The sequence below is a fragment of the Lissotriton helveticus genome, chromosome 12 (assembly GCF_964261635.1).
Source record: "Lissotriton helveticus chromosome 12, aLisHel1.1, whole genome shotgun sequence".
NCBI classification, from domain to species: Eukaryota; Metazoa; Chordata; class Amphibia; order Caudata; family Salamandridae; genus Lissotriton; species Lissotriton helveticus.
In genome coordinates, this window is record NC_136073.1 from 278,813,797 (window position 1) to 278,832,175 (window position 18,379).

The 18,379-nt window shown below is 44.4% G+C and overlaps 1 protein-coding gene across 1 annotated transcript in view; it reads right to left on the bottom strand.

Moving 5' to 3' along the window:
- Positions 1 to 11,425, bottom strand: part of GABARAPL2 (GABA type A receptor associated protein like 2) — an 84,532-nt gene extending 73,107 nt beyond the window's left edge. The window contains exon 1 of the mRNA XM_078671440.1: positions 11,276 to 11,425. Within this exon, the coding sequence (XP_078527566.1) occupies positions 11,276 to 11,309 (34 nt within the window). The 5' untranslated portion in view covers positions 11,310 to 11,425. The remainder of the gene's footprint in view (positions 1 to 11,275) is intronic.
- Between the last annotated feature and the right edge of the window lie 6,954 nt (positions 11,426 to 18,379).

Here is an 18,379-nt window from a genome sequence, read left to right on the forward strand (position 1 = left end):
TAGGAGGGGCTGCCGTATACCAAGAACTGTTATAAAAACTAGCAAGTACCTGGGGTCGAATTTCAAAATGGACTGTTTATTATTTCATAGCAGCCATCAGGTTTTGTTTTTTTTAATTCACAAAACACATGTATTAATTCATACAATTCCTTGTTATTTGTTTACATTCATACATCAATTGTACGTCACAGGTTTTAACACACCTATACATAGAAGACAACAGTCTAAACAAACATTACATCAATTTTAACGACAAATCAAGAAGCAAATTAATAATAAACACATTATTTAGACAACCAATTTAAAAAAGGGTACACCAGAGTGTGGTCTCAATGTGGTCCTGGTTTTTAGCTTATCACAGTGGGCTTATTTGTTTGTCTCAATGTATAATCGTGACTTATAGCTGGTTGCTTGGGAGTTAAAGTCAGACTTAACAAGCCCTAGTGTGTATAGTGGAGTTCATTTCCAAAGCCAGCCAAGGTGTATTTTCCTTGGAACAGCCGACGCGTTTCTGAACCCTTGTCTGTGTTGACCGGGTTCTTCTTCAGGGCTGGGCTGGGTACCTACAGGGTGAAATTGGGAATATTTTAAGCACTGCTCCTTTTATCTTTTGATGAAACCTTTCTAGATAGGAACTTGAGATGTGTGACGGGAGAAGTTACCTTGGTCTGTGGAATTAACACTCTCTGGGATTTTTCTTGCGCGTTGCGTCTTTTTCTTTCTGTCAGTAGGGGTGCCTGGATGGGATGTAAAAAAGGACGACTAGTCTTATAGCATTTGAATTATTGACTGCGGTCTGCATATGGGAGCCATTAAGCTGTTGTAGGCACTTACTTGATATTAATATCGTCGCTCCCTGTTTGGATTCAGTGGCCCTTATTATTCTTTGTTTCACAAGTGTCTAGTGGTATTAAAGAAAACGGATGAATTTTTAGAATTTTTTGGTCTGCAAGAGGCTTGTGGCCTCATATCTTTAAACTCAGGGCAATAGTATGGATGCTTACTTAAAATCTCGGCGGAGGGATCTCTCCCGGTGCGGGTCCGTCTTTCATTCTTTAATTGCGGGACGCTGACGCCTGTGGAGTTAAACATAGCGGCGTAACGATTTTAGTCCCTGTATTTCAGAGGGGCAAGAGTGGAATATGAAGCGGGGGGATGCATTCCTCACCTTACTTTCCATGTGGAGATCTATCGGTATCTCCCTCGCACTGCCGGACTGCCGGCTTCCGAGTGCTCGCGCCTTCTCTATCGAGTCCCGCCGTGACCCGGAAGTGAGCTGTTATTGCTCCGGGGTAATGAAGACTATTGGGATTTGTAGTGTGAATGAGTGTGGGAGCTGGATTCCTATGGGCTCAGGCATTTAGGTGATGTTGTGGAGGCACTCCTAATGATTACGTTTTGCGGTGGTGCGTACAGTGGACTCAGTGACTTACTCTCTGAAATTCAGATATTTCATTCAACCCGTTTGTCACACAGTTGAACTTGAGGATTAAATACGCCTCTTTTTTTTAAAAGCATGGCATCAATATTTCCTCCACGGGGAGGCGGTATGATCACGGACAAAACTGTCCATTTGAAATCTTTTTCAGTATGTTTACATTCCACGAAGTGCTGTACCATTGGGGCGGTCAGCACTTTATGTCTAATCCGAGAACGGTGTTGTGCCACTCGTCGATTGATTTTTTGGGTGGTCTTCCCAATATACAACTTTGGGCATGGGCATGTTATGGCATACACTACGTTGCATGTTTTGCAATTAGTATGTTCTTTATGGGACCATTTCAGATTGTTGAATTCAAAGGTAACCCCTTCTATCGTGCTGGCACAGGATACACAAGAGCCACATTTGTGGTGGCCTTCAATAGGTTTGAATTTCCACAACTTGCGGAGGTCTGATTTGGCCTGGCTGATTCCAATGTCCGCGCGGACTATGTATTGACCTACACTCTTATTCTTTTTGAGTGCGAACAATGGTTTGGGCATTGGGACTTCGTGATTTGAAATCAAATGCCAATTTTTCAAAATTATGCCTTTGAATTTGTTTGTGTATGGGCCAAATGTTGTTACACATACCGGCCTGTCAAGAACTGTGCCGCACTGTTTGGGCCGTTGCACGTGCGCTGCGCTTTAAACTTTAGCGTCCACATATGCCAGGCGGGGACGCAGGTCACAAAAGCAGTGCTGCCTCGATCGTGCAATGCTGTTGAAGTGGGGACCCCGTAAGCCAGGAGGGGCCGCTGTGTGCCAAGAAACTGTATTGCATCGATCAGGCCATCCCCCGAGTGTGGGATGTTGCTGTGACCACGTGTGCCAGGAGGGGCCGCAGAGGAGGTGACCTGAGGCCAGCATGACCAGACAGTGAGGTTCGTGGGAGAGACACTGTATGCCTGGGTGGGGGGTTGACTCGAAACACTGGTCGGAGGTCTGGGTTGTTGCCCGTTACCCTAAATTGCTGCTACAACCAAGACGATGGAGGCTTTGTGTCTGAGGAGTACTGAGGAGACACGGTCAGAGCCCCACCAGGACAAGGAGAGAGCCCCCAACCCCAAGGAAGGAGGAATAAGACTTACTCCATGCAGTTGGAGCCAGAGCAACTCCGATCGTCAGGACACTGGTAAGTATGGCTCAGGAGAGAAAGAGAAAGCTGGCCCCTGAACTTGTGTGCAGCCAGACTTTGTCGATCTGGACCAGGACGGCACTGTACCACAGCCAGGGTTCTCACCGCCGGAACGAGTCAGCAGAGAACTGGGCCTACCAAGCGCTGGGGGATATACTGCCCTTGGTAATTGCAACCCTACTTGACTCTAAGTGACTACATCTTATTGACCGATTCTAAGAGGGGGAAGCCCGCTAACTTGCTCAGTAGTTTACAGTGCCTGGATGTTGCCGTACGTGAGTGGAACATAACAGCACACCAATTAAATGGGAACTAAGTCCCTCGGTGAGTGAACTGAAATCTACTAGGGTGCCTACCTCAAAGGGACTTGTGTTATTGAAAGTCGTAACTATGCATGTGTAGAATTGGAATTCAAATATTCTTTTATACAAAATAAGTATTCGACTGGACATTGATTTACTGTGGGCACTACGTGCATGTTGAGTTATGTGCCTTGTTCACAAATCTGTATCTACACTTTCCTCAGAGGGAGCATTGACTGCTCGTGCTACATTACCAATTCAGAATCCGGTGCAGAAGGAGGTGCTTGACCCAATTGAAAGGAATCCATAGTTGGGTGGGCCCCAGGACAGCAGGAGTAAACGGCCGAACCACCTCGGTTTGGCCCACCAGCCCCTGCTTGCCCTATTGCCCGCTGAACAGGGTTCTGACAGAGAGCAAAGTACTTTATGTTTGTTGGTGCTTCTGTTGTTTTACCCTGTAAGAGCAAAACCCTCTGTTGTGAAAAACTACAGCAAGTTATTAACACTGTACTAAAAAGGAATGGGTACTGAGAAATGCATTGGAGTTTATGGAAGATTGATGTATTGCACATTGGAGCACCAAGTTGCCTGTGGGTTACAATAATTATGTCTGTAGTGTTGTGACATGGGTATACATAAGTGTATATGCTTTATGGACTTAATAAAGGATGACATCAATAGGTAAGATGTTGTGTGGTTACCTCCCTTCTCATGCTGGGACATTTTTTTCTAACCAATATGAGAAACGCTAAACAGCACATTTGCAAACACGTGAATCAACAACTATCAATAAATTACTTAACTAATGCAAAGGTGGGCGGAATGCCCACTGATCTAATGTGAGCCCATTTTGCAAGCCATTGAAAAAGTATCTGCAGAAACCTAAATCAGTACATCCTAATACAAGAGGGTACATATAGGGGATCATGAGTCTGAAGTTTAGTTTTATTGGGCGCAGCTCCGCGTCTGGCCTAATGCAAACATGGTATCAAAGTGTCATTGACATTCATATACTAGTCTACATTTGAATAAAACCATACGCAGTTTTTGCCTGAATTTTTTCTTGCATAGCGAGCTAAAGTGTATGAGAGCTTGTTAGCACATCATAAAAACACCAAATAAAGGTAATGCTGGGCCACTGCATCTGAAGGGCAGAATCTCGGAGTGGTAGTACGGAGTTAGAAGGGTATGTGAGCTACAGGTTGAGCAGCTGTAGGGAAAGCAGGCCATGAGGATGCTGGCGGAAGCAAGCAAGGCTGCGGCTAGAGGTTTAAGGAAAGCATCCTTTAAATTGGTCCAGTAACTGGATGGTTTCACAGTGCCAAGTGTTGAAGACCACAGTCTCATTTTCTAAAGCCAAATAGCATGTGTGCCATGGTAATCAAAAGAACCCAAAGACAGCATATGAAGGGTCTATAGACTAGATGTTCTGTGGCAAACAACCTCCCTTACTCCAAGAGGTCTTTTCCATGTAGAAAAAAAAATAACTTCCAGGCTCCAACCCTTGATTTCCAGAGCAAAAGATGTCCACTATCAATGAGGCATCAAAGTTAGAGCATTATTCAAAGCTGTCAAACATTGCATCAACAAGCCCCATAACCCACAATACATTAGGACACTAACAAATGCAACACAATAAAAAAACAATTATCAAACAATTGACAAAGCCAGAAATCAGATTAAAAAAAAGATTTTCACAAAAAAATTCTCATCATCATTACAAACAGAACCAAACAACTTCTCTCGTTACTAGTTTGCCCGAATGAAACTGGGTAGTTTCTAACTACCACTTATGGAAAATTCATGCAGGTTTATCAGTGACAACAGCATTTTCCTCAGAACACAGAGCTGTCAAGAAAAACCAGAAGGCATCGCACTACATTTTCTACTCCACAAAGTGAAGCCACACTTTAAAGAAGCAGATTTCAGATCAACCATTCTAGCCTTGGCCCTCGCTTAAATGGTGACAACACCCTTCTTCCCAACACTCATCAGACACTTGTGAAAAGGGTACCACGTGCAAGAGCCGGACTAAAAATAATGAAAGTATGAGAGCATCATATCAATTTCTGAGAACTTCACCACTTTCCCAATCTGCACCACGTTCAACACCAGCTACAACACTTACAGACTAACATCTAGCACACAATCCGCCATAAAATAAAATAATCAAAATCTTTTGTGGCCAGGGCAATGATTAAACGCCAAAAAGAATAAAAAAAAGCATCCTCAGCATGCACACTTTGAATTGCTTTGCAGGACAGGCCTGCCCGTGACTCCTCCATACCAGGACCAGATGAGCGGCCCACGCATGGAACTGGCTCACTTCAGAACGCTGGAAAAACGTATCTGTAATGATGCTATGCAGGACTTCATATGTTATTGAGAGACTGTTTTGTAGCTCTTAATAGAGCCAGGGTAGATTTTCTATGATTGTGTAAGGCCTGTATCAGAGACTGGAGTTGTAAAGCAGAGCTCTGATTCTTGACGACTGTTAATTTACAATCTGAAACACTACATTTGCCTCTTTTAATAACAGTGTAACCCTTCCCGATTTGCACATTCTAAACTGACCTTCTAATTATTTTCTTATCTCCTTTACGCCTCAAGATTTCAAAATCCACTATAATTTCAGTTTCTCTTCAATTGACAACCTCTTATCGTCGATTCAACGAAATCTCTGGGTGTAACCTGGACAGAAATCTAAATATGCAGAATCACATCAGCAACTAAACAAAAGGAGAAAATATTCAGATGAATACATTGCGAAAACTAAAAACCTTTCCTGCCTGAAAAGGACTTCAAACTTGCGGTACAGGCACTAGTTATCTCAAGAGTGGAATATGGGAGTGTCTCTCTCTGCGGCCTCCCCAGATCCTCAACGACTCCTCTAAGAGCTTCAATCAACGCAGCAGCTAGACTTATAATTGGCTCCAAAAGAAACTCCCACATATCCCCTGATCTAAGAGCCCTTAACTGGTTACCTTTCGAAGCCAGAATCCAACTAAAAATCGCATGCATTACGCACAAAGCCATTGATCACAACACTCACAGCTATCTGGCACAGAAACTGGTGCCTTCCTGTGGCAACAGAGCGTCCCGAAGTGCCAATAACCTTTTACTGAAACTACATAGATTCATGAAGAAGAAAACCTACAACCGAGCCTTCTCTGGGATGGCACCCAGGATCTGGAATGCTTTGCCCCCAAAATCTAGACTGAATGACTCTACTGCATCTTTCAAAAAAGAAGTGAAATCTCTTCTCATTACTAAATTCACTTGAGCCAAGGTTACTGTGACTATACGATTCTTGATTTGTATGGAACTATGTTTTTTACTATATGCCTACTTATCTTCTATATTTTTGTGATTATACACCTCTCGATTTGTATGGAACTACATGTTATGCACCATAGGCCTATGTGTCTTCTATATCTACATTGTAAAGCGCACCGATACCCGCAAGGGTCTTGTTCGCGCTATATAAAACCTTCAAAATAAATCAATAAATTGGATACTTCTGCACAGCACAAAATTAGATATGGAGTACATGCAAGATTCTAAACTACCCATTAACCTTTACAATGGGACTTTAAACCCATGCAAATAATTATATTGACACGGAAATCTTACTGGTAGTAAAATTCACGAAACCAGGCCTCGCTTCTCTAAACTTACATGCCTACTTCCAAACAAATGATGGGCATCACAGCTCTATTATGAGATGTCCTGTTAGGGAAGGAGTGCATTTCCATATTTGGATAGCATTCTGGATAAATGTCGTTTGTATGGTGGAAGTTTATCTCAAAATATTCTTGAGTGTCAAACATGAACAGGGTTATCCATTTATAGGCAGTGAAAGGTCTTATGCATATGATCCAAGGTAACATTATATAGCACCTCATATCCTCTTTTGAGACTGTTCTGGCACAACACACGCAGGGGGCCATCTGTATTTCATGAAGGAGGTTGAGGACGCTGCTATTTAATCTCGCGACTGTGATCTTCTCTAGCTACGATTTGCTACACTGCAAATGTATCCCACACATTGGCCCTAAACCTGGCTCTTGTGAAATGTGCACAATGTTTTTTGTTATCAATCACTGACATTGCCCCCTGTTAAGATACTGGCTGAGGAAATCATTCCAGTGACAGAGAACAAAAAAGACTTAAATAAATAAATATTTACATATTTTAAATTATGGGCATGGATATCATGTTAGGTAAAAGATTCTATACCCTAAACTCGAACGAACTTTTGCCTCTCAAGCTTATCATGAAGACGAATGTTATAAAACTTAAAAAAACTTTTTATATTAATTAGATCGGAGGCACCTCTGTTTTTAGACACTGGCAAGTGAAAGGGGTCTTTTGAAGGTAGACAAATGTGTAGGCTGCGTACCTTGAAGGGTGAATATGTGGAGTATGTTTTGTTCTTTGATATTTTCATCCGGTACAGACAATGTGTATATATTGCCACTGATGGAGAATACCAAAAGTCAATATGGTGAGGAGGGTTTGTTTTAGTTGAAGCTAGCAAACTTGTGGAAGCATATTTTTTGTTGCATCATTCTTTGAAAGAGTGAATGGTTGTAAATATGTTTCTGGTTTCATGGTAATATTCTAAACCTTGCAAACTAGATTTGTGAATTCTAAATCACTGCAGACAGCACCCAATTATGTTAGCCTCTGTCGCACCAGATTAAGGGCCTCATTTATTTATTGACGGACGGAGTTTAAATTACTCCGTTGCATTGAAGGAGTTCTCATTTGCCAAATTTAGAAATCACTGCCAAGCCAGCTGTCATTTTAAAGCACTGGCAAGAGCTGCAGACACAATAGTTCCTGTCAATGCTGATTTAAGTTTGACGCACAGTCCTGTTAACATGACAGAGGCATCTGTCAAACATTTTTTTTTCTTTTCAAAAAAGAAGACAGTGAAGTGGGATTTTAATTTTGAAAGAAAAAAATAATGCCCGCCCCCCTTTCTTGCCTGGGATTTATCTCCCATTGTGGGGGAGCATTAGACTGTTTTCACTGCCCCTTACCGCCAGGGTTTTGCTAGCGGTGACGGGCAGTTAAAACTGACCTGTATGCCTGCCCATCTAAATTTGGTGAGTCAACATATAGGTAAGCTTCTGAAGGGGCTTACTCTGTCGGGCCATCGGATGGGTGTAACCAGTAACCATTACTTCGAAAAAGATGCTTTAGGAGTCTTATCGGCCGTTAATGTTTATGTTTATATGCTTGTTAAGCGCTCGATTGCCGAGGCGTCTTGGCGCTGTGACATGTGGATGAAAAGGAATCATTATAGTGACGGCCTATATGACTGTGAAAAGCCAGGTTTTAAGACGACTCCTGAAGAGCTGAAGGTTAGGTTGGAGCTTCATGGGGAGCGGCCGACTCTTCCAAAGCTTCGCCGCAAAGTGTTATTGCTTTACCCCCCCCCCCCATCTCGCCCTCCTGATCTTTGTGGCTTTAATAAAACCAAGACTGGCTGACCTAAGATTGCAGGGAGAAACATATAACGAGTAAAGATCTTGTAGGTCCTCGGCACCCCCACCATAAATTGTACTGTACGAGGCTTAGGGTTTTAAATTCAATGCGTTGTTTGATGGGAAGCCAATGCAATGATTTAATGCCAGCCGAGGTTGGCTGTCCTCTAGGGATACCCAGTAGAAGTCTTGATGAGGCATTTTGTAGAGACTGTAGTTTTTGCAGACGACATTTGTCAATTCCCAGAAATAGGGCATTGCAATAGTCCAGCTTAGATAGAAATAGTCCCGGAGAATAGCGCAACACTAGAAGCACTTTGGTTCTCGACTCTACTTAGCGTGAAGCTCCATTGTTTTTGGGATCCTCTTACGCTGCGACAAAGCGTGGACTATAAATAAAACTAAATTCAGCACTTCATACCAAGCTTCACCTTTTAACCTGGGCGAATACCCTGTAGAATCTTTTGAATTTTTTGCTTCTGGGAACGCAGTTTGTGCCCTGAAGAAGCCCGTATCGCGTTGGCTGTGTTGCATAAATTACGAATAAAGAATTCATTACGGCATTGAATGGAATTATGAAAGCTGTCCCTGTTATTGTGATTCTTTTCTGTCCCAGGAATTCGGTCCAAGGATTGTTCTTCAGTTGTCCTTGCATTTGTGCCTCTCTTACCTTTGTGTTTGGATGTGTATTTCAGACTATTTATGGTGGCTGGTCTTTAGAGGTGGGCATTTTGCTAGACTCTTCGGGAAGCCATAACTAGTTTTTTTCTGAATATTTTTTGTATAACACTGATAGTGGTGCAGCACAATATTCCCTGCCACCGTGATTTTGTGTGATAAAATCCTGGAGATGGAGTAGGCTTCGCCGTGGTTATACCAATGGTCGGCACACATTTAACTTGGATGGGCGCACAATTATCTTGGTGGTAAGGATACTCTGTCACAGTTCCAACTGAATATCCTTACCGCCAAGATATAAATAAGGTTGTGTCTTGAAAGCCACAAACAACCCTTCTCATAACCAAGGCATTCAGTGCCCCAATCTCATTCTATAAGCTCCCCTAGTCCCCTTTGGTAATACTTAATGCATGTCATTTATTAGATCTCACCACTAGAAGCCAGTCAGACCCCTTCACGTGGGTTTTTCAGTCCTGCTGTGAACCCCTATGGACCAATATGTCACCACCATAGATTAATCTTAGCATTACTCCTCATCTTCAGTATACTGCAGTCAATTATCTAGATGAGCCTGCCAACACGTTGACCCTGTGGAACACCCAACTTTCCAACAGACAAGTCATTCACCTTAAGAACATGTATTTGTTCATCCCTGCCAAGTATAGCGTATCTCGGGTTAGACTAGGAGAGGTTAAATGTTGCTATAGTCTCTTTACCCATTGTAGAGGTTCAATGTATATCATCATCGCTGTGAGTCTGACATTTATCACGCAAATCGAACTCGGGCCATATAGGCGAGACAGCATGTGCGGTGGCTTTAAGGGGCAGATTCGCTTAGTGGCGTGGCCAGGCTGGACATAACTTATTCATGTCAGCAGCTAATGTATTTCCTCTTTACCATCTCCATGTAGTTCTGTCTGTTTTAGGATCAGAGCTCCGTCAAATACAATAATCCCCCCGTCCGAATACTAATGAGCCCTCTGCTTACACCACTTTTCACCAGGCTGCAGGCCCGTGGGTCTTAAGACATTCAGTGACATTTTACTGTACCCCAGTACCAATCACACTTCAATCCTTTATCAGTGGGATCGGTAACGGTATGAGTGCACCAGAGGCCAAGCGTCTTCCACGGACTGCACTCATGTAGGCCGCGGGCCTGTATGTCAAGAGTTGGGCAGACCTATGGGAAGGGCAGCGACTGAAGGAGTGGAAATATCCGCTTCAGCCTGATATGCAAGCGATGTTTATTGCAGTCACTGTGCAAGAAAGAAGTAGACGGGCTCCACATGCTTATAATGGAAGACGGCGTGCAAGCCTCCTGTTGAGCGGAGTTGGTGCCATTACTACCCCCAAAAGACCCTGGCCAGAGGACAGACTGAAGGACTTACAAGTACTTTTGGTTTCACGTGATCTATTTCGAATGGTGTTATTTATCCGGTGTTGTTGTGACACTATCAGCTGACTGACTTTCTAGTTCGCTTACTGCAAGCTGCTCTCAAGCACCAGAAGGTCACTATACCCAATCAAGATTTTTTTTCTTTGCATTCTTTAAGTTGTTCTACGTGCCCGGTTATCCAGAACAACAAGTACCAGGATACAAAAGATCTGCTAATTTCTATGTGTGTGGCTCAAGAAATGTCTGTGCTTGTTTGCGATATCGGAGCCTGTAAGTGATCTGTGCAATAACTCAGTTGTATTGTCTGAACCTATGTGTTCTTTGCCTCCCGAGAGACAGACCCAGTGGGTCTTCATAATACAAGGTGTCCATCAAGTTCTTCACATGGCTGTCGGAGAATATCCATAGAGCCGTTCTGCCTGGGCACATTTTCAAATAAGCGTTTGTCCGCTCCCCAAATGGGCCTGGTAAACAAGTGCTTGTCCCACAGCTATTTAAATGAGAATCCGGCAAAAATACCCGACGGCCCCCACAGATGCGCCTATCACCTTCTCATCTGACCCCGGTAAACCCCACCGTTAACCCCACACTCGACAATCTGTCAGACTCCCGGGCTGACTGTCACTACAATGGTCCTCTGTCAGACCCGAATAAAAAAAATTAAAAAAAACAGACAATTTCTCTGTTACTTCCTACACGTCCCTGACCCCAGACACCTGTCCGTTCAGCAGCCTTCCCCTCCCTCGCCCCCTCTCGTGCGCTGCCTCGTCATGCCCTCGCGTCTCACCGAGAGAGTGGTCCTCCTTAAACATCCACTTCATGGTGCGGGTGGGACAGCGAGAAACCGCAGCTGTTCTGGCTCTGACAGCGACGACGACAACAACAACACAGACGGGCCCTGCTTCCTCTGACGTCAGCTGAAGCGGAGGGGGCGGGCTTCCGCCGCGTCACTGCCAGCAGTAGCCAGCCGGGGCGGTGCCTCGCCTGTCCCAACGCTATCCACTGCGCCAGTGGGTGCGGCTTAGAGTGGGCGTGGCCACGGAAACAGAAAGCGAAGGGATGGAAAAGCGAATGCAAGGACGAAGGAGGGCGTGGTCAACTGGGGCCGAGCCCAAAAGTAGTAGACTACGGCAATCTTTTAATTTGATTTTAGTCTGGTATTTTAATTTGATTTTAGTCTGGTATTAACTCCAAAAGGGATGGGGCTAACAACGGAATAGATTTTTAGCCTAGATTTCTGAAGACCAATGTTATTGTTAAAATATACAAACACACGCCCTGGTATGTTGTGCCTGTCGATAATATAAATAAATACATGCAGGCCCGTAGCCAGGATGATATATTTGGGGGGGAGGGGGGGGGGGGCGCAGGTCCCAGAAGTGATGCAACATAACAAAACAAGTAGAAACAAGCATTTACAATGCAACGGTTTCGCCTTTGTAAAAGTTAGAGCTATTAGCATTGTAAATGACAATTTTTTTTATTTATGTGTTGGTTTTGAAAACATAAATAAATGGCATTGTCATTTACAATGCCAATAGCTTAATCTCTCGCAAATGCGATACCTATTGCATTTGCATCCACACGCACACACACAGAGAGCCACACACACAGCAACGTCTCGCAACACTCGATAAAGTGAAAAGCTTAGCTCTAGGTAAACTGGTGCTAAGTAACCATCAATCCATCAATCCTAAGTAACCATCAATCCAATTCATTAAGCATTCAATAACACCTGGGGATGATAGGGTGAGACAAACCGGAGGATTGTGGAAAATTGAAAGAAGTAGAGGAACAGAAGAAAGGTGAGACACCAGGAGCACTGATGAAAGAAGAGAGAATTAAAAGAATAGAAGAAAGGTGAGACAAGCAGGAAGACTGAGGAAAGGTGAGAGAAGTAGAAGAATGTGAGAAGGGTGAGAAGAGAAAAAGTAGGGAGGATTGAGGAAAGGTGAGAAACGCAGCAGGACTGAGGAAAGATGAGAGAAGTAGAAGAATAGAAGAAAGGTGAGGCAAGTGGGCTTGAGAAATAGTGTAGCGAAGAGTGAACACAACAGTGTAGTGAGCGACGGTGGTGAAGCATATGTTAAGGTCTGAAAGAGGCAGGGGGACAATATGTTGAGACATGGAGGAGAGGTGTGGTGAGACTCAGTAGAGTTTGGGGATTCATTGTGTTGGAGCATGGAGCAGAACTGTGGGCAAACTAGTTTGTTGCGATAATGTCTGGTGGGTAAGTGGGTGTGTGAGGGACGAAAGAGAAGCGTGGTGAGGTTTGGAGGAGAGTTGTAGGAAGGGCAGCGCACTGGGGTTTGGGGAACAAGGTGGGTTGAGAGGTGTGGAAAGACCTTTAAAGACCGAATGCGATCAGGCCCTACCACCGGCACATCCACAATGAAATGACCTTTGTACGAGCGCCAGGCAAACACCGAAAACAAACATCCCTCTTACGGCCCCTAATCTGATCGTCATTTCCACTGATTGTGAGAACCCGTAGACTGTGTTCAAACACCTTAGCGTGCTGAAACTGGCAGGCACGCAGGGCTGTGTTTATCCTCAAAGCCATTCCGGGGGAGGGGGCTGGGCCTCCGGCTTGTAGGTTCGTCGTGGTGGTGAAGTGAGGGTGGCATTTAGAAAAGAAGTCCATGCAGAACAGCGAAGGGTGGATTTGGAGGGTGGATTTGGAGGGTGGATTTGGAGGGTGGATTTGGAGGGTGGATTTGGAGGGTGGATTTGGAGGGTGGAGTTGGAGGGTGGAGTTGGAGGGTGGAGTTGGAGGGTGGATTTGGAGGGTGGAGTTGGAGGGTGGAGTTGGAGGGTGGAGTTGGAGGGTGGATTTGGAGTTGGAGGGTGGATTTGGAGTTGGAGGGTGGATTTGGAGTTGCAGGGTGGATTTGGAGTTGGAGGGTGGAGTTGGAGGGTGGATTTGGAGTTGGAGGGTGGAGTTGGAGGGTGGAATTGGAAGGTGGATTTGGAGTTGGAGGGTGGAGTTGGAGGGTGGAGTTGGAAGGGGGATGCACCCATGCCTTACCAGGGCTACTAGAATTATGTGAAGTGCGGCCACAGCGTTTTTTGTATAACTCTAAATTTGCCACATTTGCCACATAATCCATCATCTGCCACATTCAGCAGATTAACAAAAAAAGGTTTGTAGCTCACACGGTTCCAAACTTACTAAAAATGCATTGAACTGCATTGTCACGCAGTTGAAGGCCCTTTGCAAAGGTAGACTAGTTACATTTTTGTTGCTTATTGCTATAGTTGTGTTTTGAACTGGTACTAATGAGGTGCAACCAATGCCCAGACAATGTTAACAAGTTTGAAAATGACAAAATAATGAAGTAATATAATTACAAAATGTGTCACATGATGCAGTTTAATTTGCTTTTCTTGTCGCATAATTTACTCACCCATGCCGCATAACTTGGCCCTCTCCTGCCGCATAATTGCAGTGGCCCTAGCAATATCAAATGTAAATGATACTGAGACCTATGTCACGTTAGCAGGAGCTTGCTTCGGCGCTGCAGCTTCTTCTACTGTAATTACAATCCATGCTTGAGGTCTGCAGCCCAGACACTCAGGGCAGGGGCTGACAGGTGGCTCATCTGGGTGTTTGGATGTGTAGATATGGATCACTGCCCGAAGATGCAACACAAGGAAGCAGCCGCAGGGGAGGAAAGAAATGCTTCAAATAACTATCCTTTCCAATACATAAAAATGCAAGACAAAGTCTGGCTGGATAGTTACCAAGGGATGTCAAATGTTGATAACCTTTGAACCCGGTGCAGGTATCACTGGGAACACGAGTTCAATATGTCCGCTAGTCATCATTTTGGGACTTCGTGCAACTTTATAGGTGGCAGTCAGGAATTACTACAGTGCCTTGAACATTTAAAATTCTACAGCATATTTCTCTTTCCCTGATACTTCTCGAACTTTAAAGGGACTGTGAGGGCAGGAGAGTAGGCAAAAGTGAATATGGAAAGAGGAAAGGTAGGATGGAGAACGTTACTTACAAATTCATATTTAGAGAAAAGTGGATTGTCTAAATACGGATTCTATGTTAGAATGCGACGCTTGAGTGCAGAACGGTTGTCATTGATCGCTGTGCTCAGTGTAGAGTGTTTAGGGCAGAAAGTATACTTTTCAATGCAAGACATTGAAGGGAGCGTATATATATAAATATTAGTGGCACCATAGTGAAACTGTTAGAAGCCAGGGGGAATGGATTATTTTCTTTCTAAAATTAGGTTTTTGGGGCCTGTTTTAGAGAGCAGTCCATATGTTGTAATAATGACACACACCGCATGCCGCATATTTCCTGGTTTAAACCCGTGCAGAGATTAAAAATCTGGGAAATCGTTTAATGGGTCACGGTCAGAGTTAACAGTTTGTGACAACCGGAGACAGGCAGTGTCAACAGAAGGGCAGTAAAGAACACACAAGTGTGCCCAGGGAAAGGAAGATCAAGCGGCGTGAATCACTGCCCTGAAGGGTCGGCCTGATTTACGCCCAGCGGACAGACGGGAGCCGATCACTTCATATTGCTCTGATTTGCAACCGGCCTGTTGCACGCTTGATGTGGAAATGAGCAGATCCGCGGTAGGGGGACCCTCACTGCCGGGCCAGGGGGTGTAATTGATTCTGGGGCCTGACACAACAGAGCGCAATTTGTTTTGAGCCTGGGTGGCAAAGCGACGCCTTATGCAGGGTGAGACGGGGAGGCGGGGTGACTTTCTGCTGGGTGGAGCAGGGGTGGAGGGGTGACATTGGTACTTGATGCGGACACCAAAGGCAAGCACCGGATTGCTTCTGAAATATACTGCCCTAGGGTGGGGATATGTTCTGGGACAGTGGCAGTTGAAATGTTATTTCCCTGTTGGCTGGAGCCTTGGAGCGGCTTAAAAACCTGGGAGCGCCGCTGAAGCCGCTCTCACCTTCACCGAGGTTAATAGCAACAGGCTCAGGGAGGCTTCAATGGAGAAGGCGGGAGAGTGAAGGTGGAGAGAAAGGCTTATAAAGGGAGGAGAGAAGAGAAGAAGAGAGAGAGGGGATGGATTGACGGAAAGAGAGATATTACACGAAGAGACGAAGGAAGCGGGCTGGTTGGATCGCTAAAAGGTGGAAAATGCAGCTTAATGGACGAGTGCCGGGATTCATGCTAATTTTTTATGTTTTACTTTTGCGCAAAGGATGTACATGGCCAAGACATCCTCACCCATAATCCAAACTTCATCTTTAACAATGCTGGCTCGGAGGGCAACATACTCGTACGCAAGCATTGTTAAAGATGATGTACAGTGTGTTTGTGAGGCTGTGTTGGCCCGTAGGAAATGCCAAAACAAGTCACTAAAACGTAATGTGAACGCACAAGGGGCATTGTAGCCAAACGTGAACCAAGCATTGAGAGCCTGGTGAGGGGGAGCAGAAGCCTTTACAGGACGATCAAAAATAAAAATAAAAGTACACTGGGAGGGTGTTGAAAGAGACACGGCCTGGAGGCCGTGAAAGTGAAAGTATGGCCGTGGGCAGCAACAGCAGGGGTGAATAATTAGGGGGGAGGAGAAATGCCTGAGGCCGAGCGCACACTAGGGGAAGCTTCAGATGCCTGTGGGAGGGAGGCTGATGGCTTTGATGTGGACGTGCGTTCCGCCCGAGTGCACCACACAAACTGTCCGAAATCCGCAATGGTTTCAGACCTTGGTTTGGCCTCAATACTCTCGCCTATTATCCCTTGCGGAATTAATAGACAAGACCTAAAAAGAAAACATGCTGCTGCCGAAACCATGCAGAAATATGCTTACAATAACTAACAAAATTAAACAAAGCAGCAGGTGGCTTTCTGTAAATGGCATTGTGCATAGTTTATCTTTCGTTAAAGTTCCAGCATGGCTCCCACATTTAGAACCAATGTGTTGTCCATCTTGGAATGGTGATACATTGATACACTATGGACAATGCCAGTCCATGATGATCATCTGGTTAAGATAAAATGGCCGTGTGGGATGTGGTGCACTGCAGATCCTCAAGCAAGTGGCTCATTTGCAATGTTTAAGGGACTGTAGTATGCTCTAAGAAAACAGAGAAGGAAAGAAATAAAATGGGGACCATTAAAGGCGAAAATGGAAAACTAAATAACTGGCTGACAAGCCCTGGCATTAAAGCACACACATTTTCAGGCAAATGTGCAATTGTGATCAGTTAAATGCTATGTCCCACAGAGCAAGAGAGCAAATGGCTGAAGTGGGCTAACCCATTGTCCTATAGTTGTGGCAGTGGCATAACGAAACTTGAGGGGGACCCCCTGCAAAGCACATGGAGGGGGCCCCTCCCACCCCCGGCGGCGCAGCCCACCATCTACCACTTTGCCCTACCACCCAGAAAAAATCTAGCATATTTTGATTTGAAACCTCCAACATTTAAATTAAATGCCTCTATATTGTCTTTCTCGAAGTTCTAATGAGAAAGTGGGAAACACTCTTATATACAAGCTATGCCATTTGTAACAATACTGTCAAAAGCAGATTTTTTAACTGGGGGAGCAATCAGACCAATGCCAAGGAGTGATCCTATTGTCTCAGGAACGGCCTATGGCTGAAGAACAAAGAACAACTATGAAGGGTTTGAAATAGAATTGACAATACCTTGAAACTTTGAAAGACCAACCCAAACCTGACATTCCATAAAAACTCAACTGAAAATATACATGAGAAGTACGCAAGCTATAACTCAGTATCCTGCGAAAGTCAAGAGAAATAGACTGGTGAATTATCTACATGCCACACACTAGCGACAGTCAAGGGTTGTGCATGATAAGAACCAGGCGCGCAACACTCATTGGCCTCAAAGGGCTTCAGACCCACCCGTCATGTGTGGCAGCCCGGGATGAGACACTTCCCGGGCCGCTCACAGCCGCACCCGAGCACTTCACAGGTCTTTAAAAGACCTTGTGCATGTTAATGGTGCTTTGTTGTTGTTTCACCCCTTCTAAGAGCCCCTGCAGCTCGACTCTGCCAATTGCCTAAAGTTTCAGCCCTAACCGAAATTTTTTCTTAGCCCCCCCCCCAAAATTCCACTCTAGTTGCGCCTCTGATAAGAACGTGAACTGACTAAGCAATTTCAATCATAATGTCTTTATTAGTAAGCACTGCAAAACAGGTAGGGAAACAAGGCTGAGGAAGAAAACTGTTTGGATGCTTCAGAACATTGATGCAGATGTTTGTTTTCATTTCATCATTTCTGTAGTGTAAACAATGCTAAATACAAGATTTAAGGTACACATATTACAGACAAGTGCAAGCAACACCACAACTAACACTGCATGTAGAATAAAAACAAACCATATCAGCAAGTACCTAATGACAATCTATACAAACTGTAGTTAGTAAAGCAAAAGAAAAAGTGCAAATACTTTCAAAGTGCAAAATAAAGCAATCGCCAGTCCAGCAATATACAAAAATCAAGCATGTTTTGTAAAACAATCAAACTTCTTGCAACAAGGTGAAAATACTTTCAAAGTGCATGGTTAAAACAAGTCCAGCAGTATGCAAAAATGAAGCCAGGTTAGTCAAACAATTCCCCGTTTGGTGTGTGCATAAAGGCACATATATTTCAGAGCAAGTGATTAACAACAACTACAGCACAATATAATAATCAAACCAGTTTAAACTAACAATTTCATTTTTGAAGGCTCAAGCATTTCTAATCTACTGTGCCCCACTGCACTCTATCCCACTTCACTCCGCTTCTCTACGTCTCTCTACTCTAAGCCACTCTACTCTATGCCAGTGCACTCTACCTCACTCTACTCTGCACAACTCCACTCTACACCACTCCAGTATGGGCCACTCTACTCTGCATAACTCCACTCTATGATACTCCTCTCTATACCACT